Source organism: Cygnus atratus, chromosome 4, assembly GCF_013377495.2.
Source record: "Cygnus atratus isolate AKBS03 ecotype Queensland, Australia chromosome 4, CAtr_DNAZoo_HiC_assembly, whole genome shotgun sequence".
Classification (NCBI taxonomy): Eukaryota; Metazoa; Chordata; class Aves; order Anseriformes; family Anatidae; genus Cygnus; species Cygnus atratus.
In genome coordinates this window covers 44,331,397-44,355,996 of record NC_066365.1, presented here as the reverse complement: position 1 = coordinate 44,355,996, position 24,600 = coordinate 44,331,397, and the positions used below count along the sequence as shown (strand labels likewise).

At 35.5% G+C, this 24,600-nt stretch overlaps 1 protein-coding gene across 5 annotated transcripts in view; it reads right to left on the bottom strand.

Moving 5' to 3' along the window:
* Positions 1–24,600, bottom strand: part of PRDM5 (PR/SET domain 5) — an 88,865-nt gene that overhangs the window by 10,400 nt on the left and 53,865 nt on the right. For all 5 annotated transcript variants that reach the window (XM_035551838.2, XM_035551851.2, XM_035551842.2 and 2 more), the window contains 2 exons: positions 22,729–22,822; positions 9,802–9,887 (listed from right to left, as the gene is read on the bottom strand). In XM_035551838.2, the coding sequence (XP_035407731.1) occupies positions 9,802–9,887; positions 22,729–22,822 (180 nt within the window). The remainder of the gene's footprint in view (positions 1–9,801; positions 9,888–22,728; positions 22,823–24,600) is intronic.

Genomic DNA, 24,600 nt, shown 5'->3' with positions numbered 1-24,600 from the left:
TGACGTAGAGAGCACACTTAAAATACCAGAGCTATCTAAAGCTATCTATGGCCACTTTTTTAATATCCTCCTGAATTCAGCAGATTTACTTCTGACTTCCATCAGAATTTCACATATTGCTCATTTCTTTTTGTAGATCATGTTCATATATCTAGGCATCCACAGAATTACAAGTATCTTAGGGTAAGATAAACTGACAATGCTAAGTGTCATGTGACTATCAACTTAGTCAATCTAAATTTTCTACGTGCTGAAAACTGAACATTCAAAGGGAAGTTCAGAGAAACAAAGAAAAGCATGTTAGATCTCACATTAACTAATAGCAATATATACAAAATTCAGATCTGTAAAACAGAGAAGTCTAGAGACATACATGACGTATTTAGGAAAAATGAACACTAAGGCTGACGGTATTTCATGGTCCTCATACACACAAGAAGCTTCTTGGTAAAACCGGAATAAGACTGAAAAGATCTCAACCTAAGTTCCTTAATAAATAGTGCGTATGGAACTTTTTTGGGTGAGATTTATTCTAACTAGGGGAAACACAATAACTAAAGAGAAACTATCAGCTTGTATTTTTGATAGCAAAATATTTAAAAATACATACTTGAACAGATTAGCCTTTAGTTAATCCCATTTTTTTTTTAATTGCTTTAATTGTTCTGAAACAAAGAGTGTTCCTTTGCTACAAAAGAGAAAGCCTTATAGCCTTATAAGGCCTATACATGAGGTGTAAATACAGTAACACTATCTGCTTTCAAGACTTCTGTGGAGAATTTGAAAATGTTTGTATTAATCTTTATAAATACTATTTGTTGCTACATGTATTTTCATAATCACCTGAACACAGGGTTAGTTTAAAAAAATGAAAATATTTTTAAAAGTTCAAAAAATTAGCAAGAGTGGAAAAATGTAGCCTAGAATAAACAAACATCACCCAGAAAATACTGATGTATAACAGCCAGGCTTGCTGACCTCTCAAACAGAATCCCTGGAAATCCAGTAGTTTTGCGACCCTGAACAATGCAGAAAAGACGTTGGTGTAATCTGCTGTATAAAACAACAGGACAGAGACAGATACTGACCTCAGGGAGCATTTTCTAAAGGCACCCTAGACATTGAGGAAAGTTTGACAGCTGTATATTTCACATAAACCCATTTCTTTTCATGTTTTAAACCTTTTGCTAACACTAGTAACACCTTGTTTTATTCATTACTAATTATTAATGTTGATGTGTCCCTCAAACTACCGTCAGGAGCTCTTTGGACAGTTGGACATGCCATTTATCAAAGATGGTGACAAGAACTGGTACCATTCAGTTGATTGTCCCACCTGAAAGTGAACTGAAGACATAGGAAAACAATAGCCTGAAAAGCATGGTGTCAGAGGCCTGGAAGGAGAGTCCAACCTGCGACAGCCTACACAGGTTTCATGATGCATTGTAGCCAACCCACAGACTACCTTGCAGCCTTGGTCACTGCAAACTTCCACCAAAGTAAAGCATAACAGCAATGTGAGTAAGCAGCAGAAATCCCGGAGAACCTGATGGATCCTTCTGCTTGGTCTGGAACTCCCCCAAGAGATAGTGTCAGATCATGCTGAGGGCCAGGCCGAGTGGGTAGTTCTTTATAAGAAGACCTGTTAGACAGCAGCTGTGTTAACAGACCTTTGAGCCTCTGCAAATTCCAGTGTCGATATACACTTTTTTTCCTATATTGAACAAGAGTGATGGGTAATTTTGCTATCAATGAAGTGGTGACATGTAATATATCACTCAATTTTATAAAGACCAGCTTTCATCTTAATTGAAGGGCAAGGAATTAAGAAATAGCACAGTACAAAAGACAGTAAAGTGCCTACTGAAGCAAGGGTGGCTTATGTAGCTGACATTTAGTTACATTTCAGCCCTAAAACAAGCATTAAGCTGATTAATGTCAGGAAAAAAACATCACTGACACTTTCTGCTAGGTCATCACTACTGGCAACACGACCCCCATTGAGAAGAGAGGTTAAGTCACTTAAGATCACAGATGGTGCGAGTTAATGGAGTCCAGTTTTGTATTTAAGTGTGAAAAATGTGAAAGAACTAACAAGACATTCTCTTAGTAATTGGAGGGGTTTTGGAACTTAAAGCAAGTGGCTCTCCCACAGACAGAGGCCTACTTAAACTATCAGAATTGCATCGAATTACTGAAGTAATGTTGACACAGGAAGACAAAGGCTGATGAAAATTTATAACTCTATAGAAGTAGTAGGGCTTTGAATCTGATAATGTTTAAAGCCCAATAAGTAAGAGAAAGTTAGACTGTTAATAAATCACTTTGGAAATACACACTTCCTCAGCTGAAAAGTAAAATCCTTTCAAAAATATTTCTAATGGCTACAGAAGGTACAGAAATCTTCCTGTTGAAACAATAGTGAAATGATTTTGGCAAATTTAAATGGAAAAAGTTACTTTTATTAAGTGTTTTTGTTAGAAAAATTCTCTATTACTTCAGTTTTGGGGTTTTCAAAAAAATCTGATATTCTTGTAAGAACATCTGTAGTGAACATAAAAACATGCATCTTCATTGAAATGTCTGTCAGAAGTAAAAAGGTGCATTTCTTCAAAAGCCCTAGTCTTGTGCACTTAGTAGAACTCTACTACACCATTAATTTCTTGCTTTCCAAAGTAGTTCTGCCTATTTGCTACCTACAATCAATTGTAAAGTTTTCTTTTGTTTGTTTTGTTTGTTTTGTTTTAAACTGCAAAAGTAATTTTTGCCCTAAGATTTAGTGAAGGAGGGTCTAGTTAATCAGCCATGATGAGAACTGAACAGATGTTGATCTGCTCTTGGAAGAAGAACATCAGTCAACATCACATAAAAAAGAAGTGTGAAAATATATGTGCAGTGGGATTCAAACCTATATTCTGTATACAAGCAGAGATTTCACATGCGAAGGAAACCACAGCACTGGCAAAGTCATCATCCTCAGGCAGACAGATGTTTGGGAACTCACTCATGTCTCACCAATGGGGAAATATAGAGAAAATCTAATATTGAAAAAAAAATCAAAATGCAATCAACACCTCATATATTATTTCATTAGACTGTCTTGTTCATAGAAGACTATTTAGTACCCAAGGCTTTTTTTTTTTTTTTTTTGGCAATAGCATGGTATGCTGTGTCTAGAACACGACTTTTTTAAACCTCCTTAAGCCCAAGTATTTCCTAAAAAATACAAAACAAGTGAAATTAACAATCATGAATATTCTTCTTGCATTTTTTTAAATTTTATTTTTACAGTCTTCTGTTTTAAGAGAAGAATGGAGGAGGTTGGGTTGTGTAAAGTTAAAAATAAGTGCCTTGGAGAGACCATTTAACTCAGGACCAGTACGAGGAGGGTCTGCTTCTTGTACTATCGCAGCAGCAAGCACAAACACTGACTCGAAGAGATGAACTCAACAGGATGCTGTCTAACTTCCTTGCTCATCATGACTTATACCAATTCCCATAGAATTCATTAATAAAACTCAAAATTAACTCAAGGTTAGCTAACTTGTGTACATACTGTATTCAAATCTTGAGGGCTTGGTTTAAAAGGATATTTTTACACTGAAGCCACTCACGTGACTGCAGCTTATGCAGACATATTTATACAAGCTTCAGTCAGATTAATTATCTCGGTCACCACTGACATTAACTATGGGATTTAGGAATTTAAGAGTTGACTTCAAAATCATAGAATCATATATAGAGAACGATTGAGTAAGGTGCTGGACTTGATGATCCTTGTGGGTCACTTCCAACTCAGGATATTCCTTGATTCTAAGTCTTCAGAAGCTACACAGCATCAATTGCAATCTATTGATCAGTTCCATCTAATGTGTGTGTGTTTGTGTGAGTGAGAGAGAGTACTTGCTAAGCATTACAAGTATAGACAAGTTAGTTGCAGAATTACAAAAAGATATGTTTATCACCTGACTTGCTATATTATAATCTCTGAACAGTAGGAGCTTTTTTAAATGTAGCTCAATATCAATGCACTTTTTAAACAGCAGGTACCTATGCATCAAAGAAATGTACGATACATTGTAGTTTCTCTAATTTTGAAGTATTAGCCCAGAAATGTATTATTTGAGCTTTACAGCTAGTAGACTTCCACCCATCAGAAATCAGTTTTTTAAACAAGCTATAAAAGTGACATATATCACTTACACCTTCGACGTATAAATATGAAATATCCTATCCAAGTGATGAAAAAGCATTTGGGAATGGCCTCTACTTTCTCTCTTTTCCATCACTGCCATGTATTCAATTGAAACAATGTAATAAAGCTACATTTTCAGAGTTACTGAAAAAATCAATTTGACATAACAGTAATTCTGGGCACCTATTATTTCCAAACATTAACATGGAGAAAATACTGCAATGTAATTGTTAGCGCTCGAACTATAAAATATTGCGTCAAGCACTGAATAAAGCCTTACGGAAGATCTAAATTTTACTTAGGGCACAGGTTGGAAGCATATTTTCTCAAAGCTGATATGGCCTGTAAATTCATTTAATTAATAAGTTCAATGAGTTCCTCATTTACATTTTCTTAGGCTGTAATATTTCTTCTTCTTAAGAATACAGCTAAACAAAACAAACACATCTATTTCTATAAAAGTAAATCAGCACTCAGGTGAAATTTTAATATTAAGTGGTTGGTATTTTCTTCTCCTTCCATTGTCAATAGGGGTTTTGGCTTACCTCCTCTGTTTACTCCAGAGTTTGAGCTGACACCTGTGGCCACCCAGGCTGTACTAAATTTAGCAGCTGTCAGACCTTAATCAACTTTCTACAATGATTTTTCCAGCAGCCTTCCCTGACCCACAGGATCAGGTTTGGCATTTAATCCCGCTAGTAAAATAAATCTAGATTTAATCTCTACAATGACATTTTCCTTGTTGAATGTCATATTATTACATTTAAGCTACTTTACAATTTTTCTGACCAAAAGACTTTTTTTTCAAGATATCTACAAGAATAGCTCTTGAAGAAGAATGCTATAGATCATGCTAATTTCACATTGCTAGGTTTAGCTGATACAAAAATACCTTCAGAATGTATAAAACTTATTTTTTATTTAGATAATTATTTTTCAGAAGGTATGCAAGAATAAATTTCAAAATAAAAGGATTAAAAAAGGAATAGCCATTATCTGTACAATCTTTTGTCTTGAAAAAAAACAACAAAAACACCCCTAGAGAGAAATTTCAAGTCTGACTTTCCGCTGTTTCTTGCTCTTAGAACTGATAGAAGTAAACATTGGCAAACACGGTACATTTTTAATTACCTAATCTTTAGTTTAGCCTGTGTTTAAATGGCTTAGGATCACGGAACAAGTTATAGTGAATCAATACCATACTGAGGAATTTCAAGCTATTACTGCACAAGTATAATCCTTCACTGTAAAAGTTCTTACACAGTACAGTTAGAAAAAAAATCTACTTCAGTCTTCACATGCAAATCAGGTGTTTGCTTTTGAAGCACATCTCCCAGATGTCCTCTCTTACTGCCCTTTGGTGCAAGTTTCCAAAACGTTTTGGACTGCATGACCTGGATTCATTTTGGAAAAAAATAAACCAGAAGATGCATACCAGGTAGTGCTATTGTACATTCAGTCCACAGGACCAGACTACACATAACCCACAGTAAAATCCTTGAAACACATACAACACAAACATGAGGTCTTCGGCCACGGCTGTTTCACTGTACGCATCTAGTACGGCACTGTATTACTTATTACCATAGACGTAGCCCCTGATTTCCAAAATGAAGAACTACACCACAACCACTCTGAGAACCTGGGAGATGTTACAGTATGACTGGGTGCACTCCAAAAAAGGCTTATATGTCAGTAGCTCAGAATTTTCACTTCAGCTATTTCTCTTAGTTAAAGATCTAAAATGCTCAAAACTGGCAATCCAGGTTATCGTTACAAGGTTGATAGCCTAACATATTTTTATGTAATAAAGTAAGCCATCTTAATCTCTGCAAGCCTTGATGATCACATACACAAAACTTGAGTGAAGGAAGAATATGACTAAATGGGCAAGACTACAGGAGAATTACCACCTTTTCTCTAGCAGGTATCATATACTCCACAGAGAAAAATGAAAAGGAATGAAAGGAGAAAAAAAAAGAGAGAGAACACAGGCAGTACATAGCAGAGCTCTGCATTTCAGACTGCACAGTTTTGAACTTTGAACACATACCTGCATATAGAGAAACCTCAAGGCAGGTATCTTGATATTACAAAACTACTACATAATGTACATATAAAACAGCTTTTTACTTAAGGGGATTGCTTGTTTGTTTTTTTGTGCTTTGTATATAACATTTTCCTGGATTCTATTTTTTTCCCTTCTCAATACATTACAAATCTCAAAAATCATGCATAAACAACACCAAGCACGCCAGAATCGATTATTTAAGTTTTTCAGCATCTCTTATTGAGATCTTGAACGCCAACAGCTGCAGTCCTGACAACCATCAACATACTACAAACATTAAATGAATCTTCATCTTTTTGCCATAACAAGAGTGCTCTTGTTAGTACTGGTCTCTTTACAATTTACCTTTCAGTAATTTCTCTTCCTTCTTATTCCTTCCAAGTACCCAACCTCCTTTCACCACACTCTGTTCTCTTTCATTTGTCTGAATCACACCACCTAAAATGCATATTTATTCCTTTGTACCTGTACTAATATTTACTTATCTGAGCAATTAAAGCACAGCTTATTATCCTACAGTACTGTATGGACAACATTTTGCAGAACAGACTCAGCATAGCCATTCCTTCTGACTTTAAAATCTGTGAAAGTTCCTAATAAGCTTTGCTTTTTTCTTATATCGCTTTTGTTAATACTACTAATTAACTTTTTTTCCTCCTACTAGGATTTTAATCTCTTTAGCTATCCAGTTCTATTTACATATTCAATGTGGTGTAGAAGGATGAAGGACAGGAAAATTTGGGACAAGCAAGATTACAGCAACAGGCCTAGGTTATCAAAATGAGCTAGTAATATTAACATTCTCAATATTAGGCCTTATTACCACAAAGTGAAAAATATTTATTTGGGGATAAATTAATATAAAATGTCATTTATATGTAAATGAGCTTCTCTGTGAAGCTCATTTAGGAGTAGGAGTAGCATACTCATGTAGGAGTAGCATATAAGCAGCATGACAGCAAAAAGAAGCAAAACCACAAACCAAGGTCTAACAAAATCATGTTGTGCCTGCATATTTTAAATCACGCAGCATAACTGTAAAGATTTACAGTGCTTAGAAGAATGAAAAGAAAATTGAAATATGAACTGTTCATACCTAGATGATCACTAGAGTTCTAGTACATGGAAACACATCACGTTTGTCATGAACTGAGCTGTACAGAAAATACTTTTTTTTCTGTACAGATATTTTGACTAAATACTGTTACAGTACACTCTGATACATTTTAACTCAGATTTTATTACCTTTGTGTAATAAAATGTCTGTCCCTGATTATAAAAACTACATAAATTAACAACAAATATCCACTCCATAAAAGCTGGTTTCTTGACTCTTCCCTTTTCCCATTACCTAAATAATAAGCATCGGTTCAATTGTTTTTCTATCATTCATAAGTAGTGCTTTAATAATTTTATTTTTCCTCCTATTCTCATATCAGTAAGTCCTCAATTTGCCTTCCAGTCCAATTTGATGACAGCATTTTGGAACCAGGTAGCAAATTTCAAAGATTTTTATTTTTTCTGCTTACATATAATGGTGGCAAAAGTTGATCACATATGGGAATATATGTAAGCAACAAATTATATAAAAGAGGTAGAAATGAGCAGCCAAAAGCAGACAAGAAAAAAGCAAATTTTCCAAGGTATAACTGTACTTCAAAGCACATTGTAGAGCAAGAAACACACCACAAAAGTACACTCAGCTGAAGAACAACTCTAAGTGCTTCATTCAACACAATTAAAATATCTCTACTTTGAAATACTCCTTCCCCCTCCCCCTTTATTTTTGATTGTAAACGTAATACATCTGAGTGCTTTATATTTGCACCATGTGGGTAACTAAGACTGATATATATAACTATCAGGGAAAATATAGAATTATCAAGAAATACTGCACAACTTTCCTTCACTGAAGAAGCACTGTATTTCCTAAGACAGTAGGATTTGCACTTCTGCTCTAAGTAAGCTCTCTCAGTTAATTTACCATTTTTAAGCACTGAAGATAATGTTTGTAAAGTTCTCTAGCCACACTCACAATCATGCATTTTGGAAGAAATTATCATCAGTTGTAAACCACTATACTCAACGGAGATGCATCATTAAGGGCTCTAACGGCCTATTCTTATGTTTTTTTCCCCTCTATTTTCTTTCTACATAGGATTTTTTGTTGTTTTTACTCAAACTATAAGACAAATCAGGAAAAAATTAAGCTTTGTATTACTACAGAGCAGGTTTTGTTTACTATTCCTCCCATTCACAGCCATATAGAACATATATAGCAATGAAATTTCTCTTGGTGAAGAAACAGTAATATGGGACAGCAGTAACAGAAAAAATTTTATAGCACTTCTTAAAGTGATTTAGCAGCTGGAAAGAGGCAGAAACAACTAACAACATGGGACTAAGCTGTTCCCAATACAACATCAGGAAGCTTTGCACAAAGTAATGATTACTTCTGAACTAAAGTTTGTGGTACATGAGCTACCACTTCATATAGGACCTTCAGCTAATGCCCTCAAGGTCTGGGTAAAATAGCTAGAAAATTAAACAAACAGCTTTGATCTTATCTTTATATGCTCAAAAAGCTATTCTGTGTGCAGGTTTGCTTATGGGGACCACTAACTTCACTTTCACCCTCCCCATATCCTAACGAAGAACTTGCTCGGTTTGGCCTCCAGGATGCCTTAACCTCCATAAGCAGTAACATCTCCCAAGGAATTACCAGCAAAGGCTGGGATTTACTTCTTAACTTTTTGTTTGTTTTCTTATGGCAGAAGGGGTGGTCAAAGGCAGGTAGCATACAGAATGCTAGACCTGTCCAACTTCACCTGGAGATCACCCTTTACTAAGGGAATTCACAGTTGGCTGTTTGAAGGCAGCTCTCCATCTCTTTGCTAGAAAGGAAAGAAAGGCTGAGTGGGGCTGAGATTTCGCCTTTGTCCTCTAGTAAATGTCAATGAAGTGACAAGCCTCGTCCCTAAAACAGGAAACCTTTATGATAAATTAGGCTTGAGGTTAAAGAATAATCTCAGAAACATCTGCAATTTGTCTTTTATTTTTTTGTCTTTTATTTTTCCTTCAGTTAAATCACCAAGTTCTTTCCAGTTTAATGTTTGTCATGCACGAGTAAAGTACAGCCTCTAAAAGCTCACAGTGACTGGATTTAAGGAGACAGTAAGAATCAAAGCACTGAATATTGAAGTTTAAAGCATGGTGAAGCCTTGTTACTATTGTTTTCTCAGGAAACAAATCACAAGCATTCATTTGTACCTATAAACTACCACAGGTTACAGGAAGAAAATTCATACTACTATTATTTTAGCATAAAACACAGAATACAGAAAATAGAAGGTCACTAAGGGAGTCAGAATTTAACAGTTAATGACTTAATTCTTTGCTTTTTATTTTGATAAGTATAAAATATCTCAGTTGGTATACCCTAATCTCTGTGTAAACAGGGGGTATTCACTTTTCCCCACATGTGATTCATTTGACAATTCAAAAGTATCCATTAAAGCAACTAAGCTACACTTACCCTTGTGTGGGTGCGAATATGCATCTTCAATCCATCGTTCTTGCTGAAAGCTTTATCACAGTAAGGACACTGGTAAGGACGCTCACCTGAAAACAAGAAAAGCGTAAGAATCCAGAAATACGTCCTCAGTTCACGATGGTCTTGCAGCATGTTTATTTGACAAAATGAGGTACTTTTTTTCTGTTCTTGTCTTCACACTCAATTCAAACAAGAAGAGATCTAAGAATCTGGAAAACTACCAAAAAAAAAAAAAAAAAAGGTCCACGAGGGCACATTGAAGGACTAGTTCAAAGAATGACTTTTCACTGCTCAGTTTTGTCCTAGCAAGATACGAATATTCAGGGAGAGCCTTAAAACAAAACAAAAAATGACACATACAAAAAAAAAAAAAGAAATAGAAACAGAAGAAAAAACCTACTGCCTTTGCCCAAACAACATTCTGCAGAAGGTCACTTTTATGGTTGGGTATTAACTGCTTCCAAATAATACTTTTATTTCATATCTGGTCATTATTGAACAGGCTTGAGAGGTGGGTGCATACAAACCTCATGAAGTTCAACAAGGCCAAGTGCAAGGTCCTGCACGTGGGCTGGGGCAATCCCAAGCACAAACACAGGCTGGGCACAGAATGGATTGAGAGCAGCTCTGAGGAAAAGACCTGGTTGGTCGATGACACCAAACTCAACATGAGCTGGCAACGCGCACTTGCAGCCCAGAAAGCCAACCGTATCCTGGGCTGCATCAAAAGAACCATGGCCAACAGGTCAAGGGAGATGATTCTCTCCCTCTGCTCTCATGAAACCCTACCTAGAGCACTGCAGTCAGCTCCGGGGCCCACAGCATGAGAAAGACATGGACCTGTTGGGGCGAGCCCAGACCACAAGGATGATCAAAGGGCTGGAATACCTCTCCTGTGAAGACACGCTGAAGGAGTTGGGGTTGTTCATCCTGGAGAAGAGAAGGCTCCAGGGAGACCTTACAGTGACCTTCCAGTACCCAAAGGGGGCATACAAGAAAGATGAGGAGAGACTCTTCGTCAGGGAGTGTAATGGTAGGACAAGGGGAAATGGTTTTAAACTAAAAGAGGATCGGTTTAGATTAGATATTCAGAAGAAATTCTTGACTCTAAGGGTGGTGAGGCATTGGAACAGGTTGCCCAGAAAAGTTGTGGATGCCCCCATCCTTGGGGTTGTTCAAGGTCAGATTAGATGGGGCTTTGATCAACCTGGTGTAGCGGAAGATGTCCCTGCCCCTGTCAGAGGGGGTGGAATTAGATGATCTTTAAGGTCCCTTCCAACCCGACCCAATCTATGATTCCATTACAGTCCTCTGGGGGTTAGAATCCAGTTTAAACATAGAACTCACTCTTTTTTAATGCTACATCTGAACTGCATTAAAAGCTACTTAATATTTTTCTATGACAGTTTCTAACATTTTTCTGTCACAATTTGTAATTGAAATGAAAGCAGAAGGCTCTTAGCATCTCCCTTGCAGCATCCCATACCTTAAATGTATTTAGTTTAACACTTCATTAAACTGGTGTCATTTAGCATTGATTTCGCTGATTTTACCAAGCCCAATGTAATATAAATAAAAAACTATTCGGATTCACACAATTAAAACTAGTTTGACAATTTGCAATAAGTGCTCAGGCTTTGTAATTCCCCAAGGGTGTTTCAATTTTGAACTCTTTAGGTTATGTACTGGAATCTCCCTCTATCATCCCCTCTTCTCTATATACAAAGCTTTAAGGGCAAATAGCAGGATGTTTCAAATACAAAAACACAATTTAACAAATCAAGTTACCATAACTATTTTTCTACTAACAAATTAAAATTTGTTATACAAAAATCATAATGCTGAAGGTATAACAGGCCTGTATAAAGTACAGATGAAATAAAGCTCCATCTGACATGTCAATGCACAGAGAACCTTTGCATATACAGAGAGAATTAGCATAGTTCAAGTATCTTAACACTTCAACACTTCAGTTCAAGTATCTTGAACACTTACAAACACACACACTCAATCCCAGAAAAAAAAAAAAAAGGTAAGATTAACTACATTTCACAAGTAAAAAATAATAGTCTTTCACTGATAAGCCAACAATCTTAGTTTAAGAGAGTGGCAGCAACAGAGATTAACATTTAAAGCTCCACAGTCCCTTCTGACAGGGATATTAATCTTGACTTGGAGAATTTTATTGTTTTTCTTCATCTTTTCTCTGCATGAAGTGTTCCTACATGATTACTCAGAGGGAAGATACAGGATGTTTTCTTTCTTGTGAACAAGGTGTCAAAGGTTCACAAAAGGTATGTAATGAAGAGAGCTTACAGAAATAGCTCTTCAAAAGGACCAGTTGCAAATACAGTAAGGCTGATCAACTGATAGCCAATGTTGTACATAAAATCTCCGTATAGTCACAGGGTGTGCAGAGGTTTGAGGACAGTTGAGATTAGAAGATGAAGTAAGGCGATACAAAATCTCTTTAGTAAAATATTCTATTCTTTTCTCTTTTCTTACTGTTTAGACAACTCAATGACAGCAACTCAGTAGTAAAGTATTTGCAAAATTTAAATATTTTTCCCTTTGTACTCTGCCATCTCTCAGCAAGCACAATTATGTGAATTTGTCTTTTTTCTTTTTCTTCCCCCCCCCCCCCCCCCCTTTTTTTTTACGGTAACAATCACCATGTCATAGCTGTGTTTTCACTGAATAGTTTGAAATACGACACTCTCTCTCATGACCCTTTATGTCTTTAATCCACACCTTTGTCCTTCAAGCACTCCAGCAGTTGTCAGTGCTCAAATATTTAATTAATTCAGCAGACATTTTTATGTTTTAAGGCTTTTGAATGTAGAAGTTAAAGCTTTCAGCAGTTTGTAAGCAGATGAGTGTTGACAGGCAGGAGTTGTACCTTTCCTCCCTCTCTCTGCCCATACCCAAGTCTCTCTAAAAAGATAGTATTTTGCTTCCAAGGGATGGTTTTGAGTTTGTCTGAAACTTAGTAAACAGATAAACAGAGTTCTTCAGAAATTAACCATGGAGATCATGATACCTGATGAGTACAGTCTTAAGAGCTTTCAGCAGATGCCAGTAGATGGCAACAGTATGACTTCATACCAATATGTTATACCTGAAAAAGACCAGCTTCAAGCAGCTCCACAGATGAAATCATCTAAGAAGGGGGTGCACCTAAGGTGAAGTTACTGATGCTAAAAGGTATTGATTAACAGTTATACTATTTGCACTAGTATATACCATATTTTACTATTCTTACTATATTTTTGTAATATACACATATATATTTTTACCTATAAATATATATAAAATATAGAAACATCTTCATGTTTGGAAGCAATAACAAATCCTTACCAGGGATATCATACTGAAGTATACCATTGCACCACTTTTTGAATATTATGTCTTTTTACTGGAGTCAATAGGAAGGAAATTTTCAAAATTAGTGTTATTTCACCAAGATTTTTTTTATTTTACTTATTAAAAATATGGGTAATGTGGAGAAAGAAGTCTTAACTCACAAATACAGGACTAAGCCTTGTTTCTGACACTTCATATTTGGAAAATTTCTGAAAAAAAAAAAGGCTTACCTTCTATGCTATTGTTCACAACTCTGCCATAAAACCTCAGCTGAGACTATGATCTGCAGTCTTCACTAAGACATTTAACCACTACTTTACTACAACATCAAAATCCAGTAGACATATTAAATGCAGCTTGTCCAATCAACATGTCCTAATAAACGTTTTTATTACCCTCAAGTTACAGCTGACTGTCACATCCCTGCTGTCCAAGAACAAACTGCTCAACACATTAATGGCACTTCTGCACAAATAAACCCAAATAAATAATCCTTAGATAAATTGCAATGGATTTAATGTAATTCAAAGTCTAGACATTCTACTTCCAGATTTTGTATGACTAAAAACAAAGCTTTTAACATAATAAAAATAAATGTAACCCTAATACAAGGATTATGAAAAACAATTCCATGATGGAAAACCATATGGGATTTTGATCTGAAAAGATGTCATGATAGAATTTGTATCTTTTTTTCCTCAAGTGTATACATCTCTAGCTTGAGATCTAATACTTACTGGACCTTAATAGAGCATAAAATGCTAATTTCAAAGACCAGATTCTTCCATTCCAATTCAACCTGAGATGGACACTTTCCTATGAGACATTTGTAATCAAAGGTGCTATAAGGCAATACTTACAGTGAGTTGAGCACCCAGATTTCCCAAACTCAGACACCTCTGGGACCAAAGCAATTAAGAAACAAAACCAAACACTCATTATTAGTTTTCAGTAGCTAAAGCTATACATTTATTAAAGACTTTAAGACACAATAGTTCAAATTAGTCCTATATGTTGCCATTTCTACAATATAGTTTGCATTCCCTGTAGTTAATTTAGCCACAAAAAAAGCTAATTATAAAATCAGGTGGAAACGTGATGGAAGAAAAAAGAAGTTATTACTTTGAAACAATAATCTTGACTAAGACCAACAAAATATGTATTTTACAGGTGATAAACACCTTCCTATCAAATGAGAACAGGTTACTGTATTTCACAGAGATATTTGAAGAGAGTTTAACAAAGGTCAGAAGAGACCAATGAATGAGACAGAGGCACAGAGAAGGTAGTCAACAGCATGCAAAAGTATGCATTTAATGAACTGTTACATTCAGTTTTGGAAGCAGTCTCATAGAGCTCTTTCAAATCTTATATGGCCATTACTTCTATTTCATTCTGTTTAATTTTGAGTCATATTTATTGTCCCCATGCCCATATGGCTTGCCTGGTCACTTGTATGAAATTCTCAGTTGTTTACACTTCCCTTCCTGTACACACTTTCTCGCTTTCTGGCTTTATTGGAACTGTTGTATTAAGGGATAAAGAATTTGCATGAGACAGTGAAATTATCAAATGTTTTCCTTTTTTTTTTTTTTTTTTTTTTTAAACACTAATACTTCTTTGCTGGATTAGTTGGGGTATTCAGCACCACTGGTCTAGGTCAACATTCACTAACATTAGAAAAAGACTGCAATGAACATCAGACCATGTGTACTGTATGAAACTTAAAAGCAATTGTTTTCTTTTAAAAGTTAACAGATAATTATGGCAATATCATTGTCCCTCAGAATCTTTCCCAGGCCATTTATAATCTTCTAAATATTGCTTTTTTTTTTTTTCAGACACTGAACTGTAAGGATTAAAAGACAATTTATAAAAAATAATCTCTGTATTATTTTAAAGTCTGTGTTTAGAACACTTATGCTAAAGTATAACCCTGTTTAAACACCTAACTTAAGATTGGGGCAGGGGAGAGAGGAAGAAGGGTGAATCCACCATCACACAGCTCTAGTGGAATGAAGGCAGCTCACCTGGGGAGGAATTTGGAGGCAAAGGGGCCATCTGGATCACACATGCAACACTCCATGCCAGGTGATCAACAGGGCAGCCCCGAAAAGGAATTGCAAGAGTGCTTTTTTAGTCAGGGATAATCTAGGGTGATGACAGCATTCAACAGCAAGTAAGGATGGGCAAAAGGTTAACGGATATAACAAAATTATAATCTGTGACATATGCTTTGGAACATTATCTGTTCACATAGAGCACTTGACAACTTTACACATCTATCCTCAGCTGCTGGTGCTCTGTATATGGAGTTCCCATCAAAGAAAAGGAATTTTGTGTCCTTAACTGTATAGAGGTTCAGTTAAATGTATTATACAAATATGTACATGCACAAAGAAACCTAAAATACACAGAACTGAATGTCTTCCAAATGAAATTAACTTCATTAGGAATTAAGACTAAGTTATATACGAACTCAAGGAACCAAGTGACTTTGACAGAACTTGAAGCAGAAAATGCCAGAAAACTAGTTATTGAAAGAAGATTAAATATCTACACTTTAAGAAAATATTCAGTAAATTTAATCACCTTTGTGCTGCACAGCATGTCAAATTGACCTCTGAGAATACAAACACTTCCTCAGAGTAATCAATTTCCTCTTGTAGAGAGGTGGCTGTTTTCTAGATACAGAGCAGCATTTTCAAAAGTATTTAATACCCTTAAGCATTAAGGTCTTTTAATGCTTAAGTTCTCTTAAGAAATTTTTATAATTTTAACCAGAGATACTAGGAATGGAAAATAACGGTGCAGTAATGAAGAAGTTTGGCTGACTGCAGCAGCTAGCTGTTTTCTTTACAAGCCAAACCACTAATCTGGACTAGACAATAAACACAGTGATCCGGCCTACACAAAACTCTGGCCTGCCTGACTTTCAGCCATTAAACTTAACACTCAAAATAAGCCTTTTAGAAATACAAAAGCACCTACACAGGCATAGCTTTCTCATGCCAAGAACTAAATAACTTCACGATTTGAAAGATAAAATACTTTTGGATGTCAGCTGAGACGAGACCCAGAAATGCCAAATACACCTGTAATTCTACACTCAAAGTCAGCCAGATAAAGAAGGGGATAGGATTCTCTGATTGGTATGAGAATAGTCCTGTGCAAAGTACAATTATTGCCTGAGAGAAACAGAAATCAGTACTCAGGTATGGGTCAGTTAGAGGTATTTCTTCACATTCTTCGTTTTAAATGACATTCAAACTTGGCAGACTCTGAAGACAAGATCAAATATTTCTGTATTTGTTTTTCTTCTCTGATGATTAATAACACTAAAGCCTGTGTACTTCTGAATGCTTCCTAACCAAGATCCAATACTTGTGCACTTCGTAGACACAAGGGAGAACTAGAATTTCTTTTATGTGATTCAACCAAATGCATTTTCCAGTCACTAGCTATGGTCACGTTTAATAAGGAGAAAACAACAACAAACTTAATGCTATTCTTTTTCAAATAAAACTAGATTGCTTTAACAAATGTTGTCTTTCAATACTCTATTATAAGTACTTTTTATTCTTTGAGACAGAGAAGCAATGTTTTCAAAGTCAGGAAAATTTCTTTAGAAGTCTTGGTTTTACTCAGAATTCAGATTAGCAGTAGTTAGACCTACAGTCAAAATATTTGTCTGGCCTATCATGATTATCATATAATTGAGGTTTTAGTTATTCGTAACAGAACAAATCATAAAGACTAGTAAAGAACCCTACCAAATACAAAGGTTATTATCTTTACTCCTAACTATACCTATATTACCTGCAGAGGTAATACAGTCTTACCAGTTGCATATTGGTATCAAGAATTTTAGTCACAAATAAAAACTCCACAGGCTTAATTTAAAAAAATAAAGCAATTTGATTCTTTGCATCTGTCAGTGGAATTAAGCAATTTGCCTTCCCTATGAATGGAGCATTAACATCTATGACTTAAGGTCAACCAAATCTTTTAAAGTATGTATATTAATCAATCAGTTACATGGTGTAATTTATCTAAAGATGTCAATAGCATTCAAATAATCTATCCGTTATACGAACATTTCTCCATTCATGGGAGCAGACAACAAGAAGCTGACAGTTGCATGAAACTTTACAGGTACTTTTAAAGATTTAACTGTTGTCTGGAGATAAATACGACAATGATGTATAAACTGAAAGGCTTAAAAATGCAGAATCCTCACCTTTGAGGTCTTCTGCAAGCTCCTTTTTAAATTCAGTAGATAAAAGAGTGATCACCTATAAGTTATCAAATAGAAACAACCTATCTGTAGACATTTGCAAGCTGTTCTCTGACTAGATACAGATACATTTTTTCACATACTTCAGTGTGATATGAGAGGAAGTTCCTCAAAGCTTCCCGTTTATCTCTTTTTATGTAATATAAATTACTTAGAGGCAATAAGTATATAGAGAGGTTATATATATATATATATATATATATATATATATATAAAGGACCAGATAATTTCCTAGAATGATTATTTGTATACATAACTTATGTACACTAATGAACAGTCATCTGCATAGCTACTACAATTTTGGAGGCATACATTACACAGCAATAAGCAGGAATCACTTGAATTCATTACTTCCTTGAATTCGTAGCTTGAATTCACTACTTCCTTTGACTATTTTGAAGTATTTTAGTTTCATAGATGATTGAGCTATTGTTAATAAGCAAAGATTTTGGTTTTTAACTTCATGATTAATATTTGGTTTGGTTAGTCAGGAATTTTGACATAAGTGCAAAATTTGGAACTAGGTTTTTATACAGTTGTATATTTCCAATTTCCAAAGAACATTCTCAACTCTTCCTTAAAAAAGAAAGCTTCTTTTCCACATAACAGAGAACATAACATGAAAGAATGCCACATTAATAATGGTTGTAAAATGGCGTAGAATAAAAACATGAATCCTTTCAGAAAATATTTAAGATGTGAAGTTACAGTTATTTTACTGTCTTTTTATCAGGAGATTGACTAAATGTGACAGACACAAAACAAAGTTACATGTCCTTGAGTTTTAATCTATGTCTGTATGCACAAGCATTTTCTGAGAGACATGTATGAGCATCAGTGGTACCTCACCAATCCCTGTGTAATGGAGGAGGAAAAAGATTGCATGGAAAGGACAGAGTTACATTTAAAACAGACTCAATTTTCTTTTCGCAAAAATAAATGAATGTGCAAATATGAACTACTTCACCCCAACATTCATTGTTCCACAACTTGATGTGCTACATACCAAAGATGGAAGGGATTAGGATACAACTAATTGGGAAAGAAACAAGACCAGTATCAGGCAGATAAAAAACATGTATACATATTACGTAGGCACAAACAACTATACATGTACACATATACAAACGCACACACAAGACATCAATTAACAGTTTTAAATACCTATGCAAAAGGCAACTGCAAAGCTGCACAAACCACAGCCAGTAACTGTTAACACTGAAAGCTGCTTGAAACTTTAGGCAAGTAATTAACCTCTTGGCCCACAGTCTTCAATCCCAAGGAGCAGTCCACTGAACTTCTTTTACAATTTATGAACAAGCCAAGGAATTTATATCGCAGTCAGAGGATTCTTTTGCTGAATTAACCCCAGATCCCTCTGACCTTAAGAAGTCATAAACCAACAGGATACAGCAGAGGGAGAATGTGCTATAGTGTTTCAGCTGACCTACAGAGAGCTGTCTCTGTCATTCTAAGGCTAAACCCCAGATGATGAATTACAGAGCAATATACTAGGTTCAGATGCAAACATCAACCCCTTCCCTCTTATACATGCACATGCAGACATGTTCACTCACCCCAAACCAGCTCAGTTTCTGCAAAAGGCCAAGTATTGTTAGGGCTCATTTACAGAGTCTTATTCTAAGATAAAAGAGGGAATAAAACTGCTTATTGAAGAAGCATGCATACATCTGTGAGCAGCAGTATTTAAGAACATGTGCTGCATATTGAATAAAAGTTTCTCTTTTTGTATATGAATTATTAAGCATATCAAAATTACACGTCCAAAGCAGAATGAATAGGATACACAAGAATCTTAGCTTTTATAAAGGACATAAAAAAAAAAAGATAAAAATCAATGCACAATTCTTTGCAAAAGTACACTGCCTGGCCTTATTTTGTAAATACAGAGCAAATCCTCTTATACAAAGTAGCTAATAAAGGCTAGCCAACCACATGCACAGCAAATACACTAACACAAACATCTGCACCAGGACCTGAAACCTAATCTCTTAAAACATGAAGTTCCTTGCAATATTTATGCTTATGGTGTACCATCTAGTTGCACTGAAAATTTGGTCGCAGCTGAAGGCTTATTCAAAAGATGAATCATCTCTTGCAAATGGACAGTTGTTGCTTGGTTGGTTGGTTCACTTCTAGCTCAGAATTAAAAGTGATACTTTAAAGTCTGACCCAAAAAAAAAAAAAAAGCCCACAGTTTTTAACTGATTAATTCAAAACCACTGAATTTATTTGATATCAAGAGCACAAAGTATTCAACACTGCGACACTTCAAAACCAAACATCCATCACTAAATAAAGCAAGTTTGTGGCTCCACTCTGTTTGATGAACTCAAGATTTCTCAGAAAACGCTTGAAAAGTTTTCAAGGATTTTCACAATACAGTGAACTTTAAAAGGCATCAAATGAGCACTCAGCTTTTTTGTACTGTTTCCAAATAACATGGATTCCCTTCATCAACTACCCTTACTTTCTCTTGAAATGATGCAAACTAACCCTCAGAAAGCTGTGCTTCACTCAGGCCCATTCTTAATCAGGCCCACTGAACACAGCACAGCTTTTCCACACTGAACAGCAATTTCCTCTGGTGGTTGGTCTGCACGTGTTATGATCTTGAACAACTTAGCTGAAGTCTGTAGTCACAGCACAAGTCAAAACCATCCCTCCTGAAGCGCAACATAAATCTAACTAGGCATTTTCTCACTAAACCTAGTATAAGGTATTGCACCATGTAACTTAGCAATTTTTTTTAACCACCAAGAAGTCAAAACACATGAAAATCTGTATCGGTTGATTCTGAGTGGTGAAGGATGCAAATAACAAATCCCTCCATCAAAAATGTCATTGACATCACCATAGCAACTGGAAGGATCAGAGTTTATCACAGACCATTATAAATGAATTTAACAAGACACTCTTCCTGAATTTGTAACTCTCTTTAAAAGGAGTACTTCAAGATTTTTTGATAAAGAAGCCTTGAAAATTTCCTTCTGCAGTGAGATTCCTTCATAAGCTGTTTTCACAGTGCACATTCTGTTAACTCCAACCTGTACCATCTCCTGGCCAGGCACCTTCTCCAGCCCTATTTAACTCACAAATGTACTGGAAAACTTCCATGCCTTTCTACCTGAAGTAAATTCAACATGCCATTGTACTGTTTCTTGCATAATAATGGCTAAAAATGTTGTAAGTCTCTACCCTCAAGGTTAGAGGTCTCTCTGGTGTGTGGTTTCACAAAACTCACCTCATTCGCCTTTCCTAATTTGGGGAAAACCAGCTTGAGAGAGCTGAAACATTAAATGCAACTGGTAGCAGCACATGTGTGAAAAGCATTTTCACTCAGACAGCTATAAAACCTTGTCCCAAAAGCCATCTGCACTATCAGCTTGAAAAACTAAGGCCTCTCTACACTGTGCAAATTGATGTAGTTTCAGAAAAAGGCCCATGAAATAAAAATAAAAAAAAAAGCACCCCACTACTACAGGCAATAAAGCAGAATTGCCTGAAAAACACATTGGAATGTGAATCCAGAGATTTTATTGAAGAATTAGAGTAACATTTTGATGTTCCCTTAAGCATTGGAAAATCTATAACAATCCTAACTTTCATCGAAGTCTTGTACGCAAAAATAGAAGATTGAAGAATAACATAGTATCCTCATGGGATGGTAAGGTGAAGGTAAAGAAATATCCATAAACAAAATTATCTTCTGAAAAAAGTTAACACATTAGAAATTTAGGCAGTCATAGACCCAGAAGTCTGTACTGATGTGCTGAGTGACTAACAACACTATCAAATTGCTTCCTTTGTACTCCCATCTATGCGTTTCTTTAAAGTACAGCCCAGGTCAGAAATAGGTTGGTCCTTCCAACAGGCACATTTCCCCAAGGGTTCTCTCAGTCTTCATACCACACGCTCCATGAGTGGGATTTTTGTTTGTTTTTTCCCTTCCTCTGCATCTTGAGGAAGTGACAAAAGAAGAGCAAATTTCATCTTAGGGGACAGAAGACTGAAGAGAAAGACATAGCACGTGAGATTGTGCAGGAAGGACTTTGAAAGGGTTGAGAAGATAGAGATGTAGGTGGAGAAAGAACAAGAATAAAGACGAGGAATGGACAGAAGAGAACTGTTGTATTGTGATTCTGTGTCTTAGCAGGTTGGACCTTCAGTGTCTTTTGTGCCTATGATCATAGTATATCCTAACTACCTGCGCAGAACACTTATTCACAAGCTTATATGCACATTTTAAACAGCTGCTATGAGAAGAAAAGATTCCAAACATGGAATTTAGCAAAGAAGAAGAGCTAAAGTTTAGCCATTTATCCTGACAATAGGACTGTGAAATTTGCTATTAGCTGGGGCAGTCAAATCTAAAATTGTAAAATATATCAAACTAGTTAAGACCTGTAATCTCAACAGGCGGTTCTACTAGACTGAAGTGATTAACACTTGCCAAACATAGTGGAAAGCCAAATGATTAGAAACCCCAATTCTGTCATCTCCCTACAAACCAAATTCACTTACGTGGAGTGAATGGAACATCACAGAAAGACTATTTGTAAACCGATGCTTTGGCTGCCAAAAGCAAATCAATACCGTTTTATGTTGGAAACAAATCATCACAAAGAAACCCCCTTCAGTTACCTGCCATTTATTTGAAAAGAAAACACAAGCTCAGAAAACAAAACCTATATAAATGACAACATGACTAACTTATTCTCAATGTTTTTACAGAAGCACATAGGTAATGAAAGGTAAGGAAAAAGTAGTGCAATCAGGGTGGCAATATAAACTCAGTTACATAACTCAGACCTAGAAGTACTAAGAGAACAGCAGAATGATTTGGATGTTGCAACAGAAAATACATTTTGAATTAAAATGTACCCAAGGTAGAACATTCTAATTTGGGTAATGTGTAAACCATGATAAGGTCAGAAGTTACAATGACATGAGATAAAAACACCTCAGAAACCACAGACTTGAATGAACTCACAGTGTATGTTCATGTAAATACTCATATATACATATATATTCATACATAATTACAGTTCAAAATAGAATCTGGTTTTATACATTAAGCAGGTAAAACATCTGAAAAGTGTGTTAGGCCTACCTGTAAATTCATACTTCTTTTTGTAGCTAGACAGAGCATTTGTACACAAACTTACAGATACCTTGACATACAATTAGATTTTTTTTCCTGATGATTATAATAAATATAACTGTACCTGTATGGCTTCGAATATGAACTCTCAGTGTTCCATTGCTCGCAAACTTCTGTCCACAATATGGGCAAATTTTCTCCTTTTCTCCTGTGTGAGTCTGCAAGGGGCAAGGAAAGACAAGAATGAAAGTTTCAACATCGCCTTAAAATAAGAGAAATACGAACAGTTTAATTGTACTTGACAACAACCACTATTCTCTCCAACAACCATTTTGTATTTTATTCTATCACATCAGGTAGAGATTCTCAGTTATTATTCTTTCAACTTTCTTCTAGAATTTCTAATCTCATTATTAATGGCAAAAAAAAGGTGGTGTTTTTTTTTTCAGTTTGCAAGTTTACAATTTCTTAAATAATCGCTATTACAAATGCCCGATTCACCTTTGTCTAGTTTCATGATTAAAAGAGTAAGTCACACAATTTTCAGTTTTATTTCTGACAGTGGTTTCTAAGCCAGAAAATAATTTGATTACCTAGCAAGAGTAACCCAAATAAATGGGACTACTGTTTAAAAGGTTATACTTCCTAAGAATTTTATTTCATTATTAAATGTAGTTAAAAGAGTTTTACCTCACCTAGTACAATTTTCCCACTGAGAACTTGAACTGGAGTTTCAAAATGTCTCTATGGAGATTTGTGTAAATTATTCCTGACATTGTCTCATATGAATGAATCATAGACATCAGTTTATTTGAAATATGACAGACAGCAATCCTCCAAACCACAAGATCTCACTGATTTCAGTCAATAGAAATTGCATATTGGTCCTTGTCTTGTTCCTAATAAATAATAGGATCAGACTATATTTACAGAATTGATCATGAGAAGAATATTGTAATTGTCACTAACTCTAAATCAAAAGTTGAGATTGTCTTTTGAAATCAAGCTTTTAAGGCTAGAGTGCCTTTTAAAAAAATAATTATTTCGAACAGGAAAAAAAAATCAAAAATTTTCCCATCCACACTGTGTGGTCAACAGCAAGACCACCTTGAAATAAGTTACATGCATGGGTTCTCATTTTTCACACTACTTTCAACTCCAAGTTCTGAAGATATCTCAGGTTATTGAATTCCTTGTAACTGTTATAACTATTCCTTATAACTTATTCCTTATAACTTCTTTATAACTGTGAATACTCTTGTAGTGGAGTATTTTGGATTACTTCATTTACGATTGTTAATTTAAATGGGATAGGAACAAAAATAAGCTAAACTATATGTCAAGCTAACAATCTGGATTTCTAGATTTGCACACGATTCTTTTCAGATTGGGAAATTATTTTTTGTTTTATTTTTTTTTTTTAATAGAAGACGTTGAATGTTATTCATTCTGTGAAGTTCTTCATTAGCTTATAAAAACCTTATCTCACATGATACATATCTTGCAGCAGCTGAAGGAAGAATAAATATCATTTCAATACTGGATGGACTTACATAATTTTCATTCCCCTACATCAGCGATATGAATGTTAAATCCATCTTGATTAGGATAGGGTTCTTTAGAAAACACATATCTAACAGCAGTATTGGGGGATACCAGACAGACAGCTGGTATTCATTCCTAACAACTAATGCATTCCTGCATGTTTTGGATACCACCAATAACACCAGAATCACAGAATCGTCTAGGTTGGAAGAGACCTCCAAGATCACCGAGTCCAACCTCTGACCTAACACTAACAAGTCCTCCACTAAACCATATCACTAAGCTCTACATCTAAACATCTTTTAAAGACCTCCAGGGATGGCGACTCAACCACTTCCCTGGGCAGCCCATTCCAATGCCTAAGAACCCTTTCGGTAAAGAAGTTCTTCCTAATATCCAACCTAAACCTCCCCTGGCGCAACTACTGTATTAAGCTCTTTAAGGTATTAAG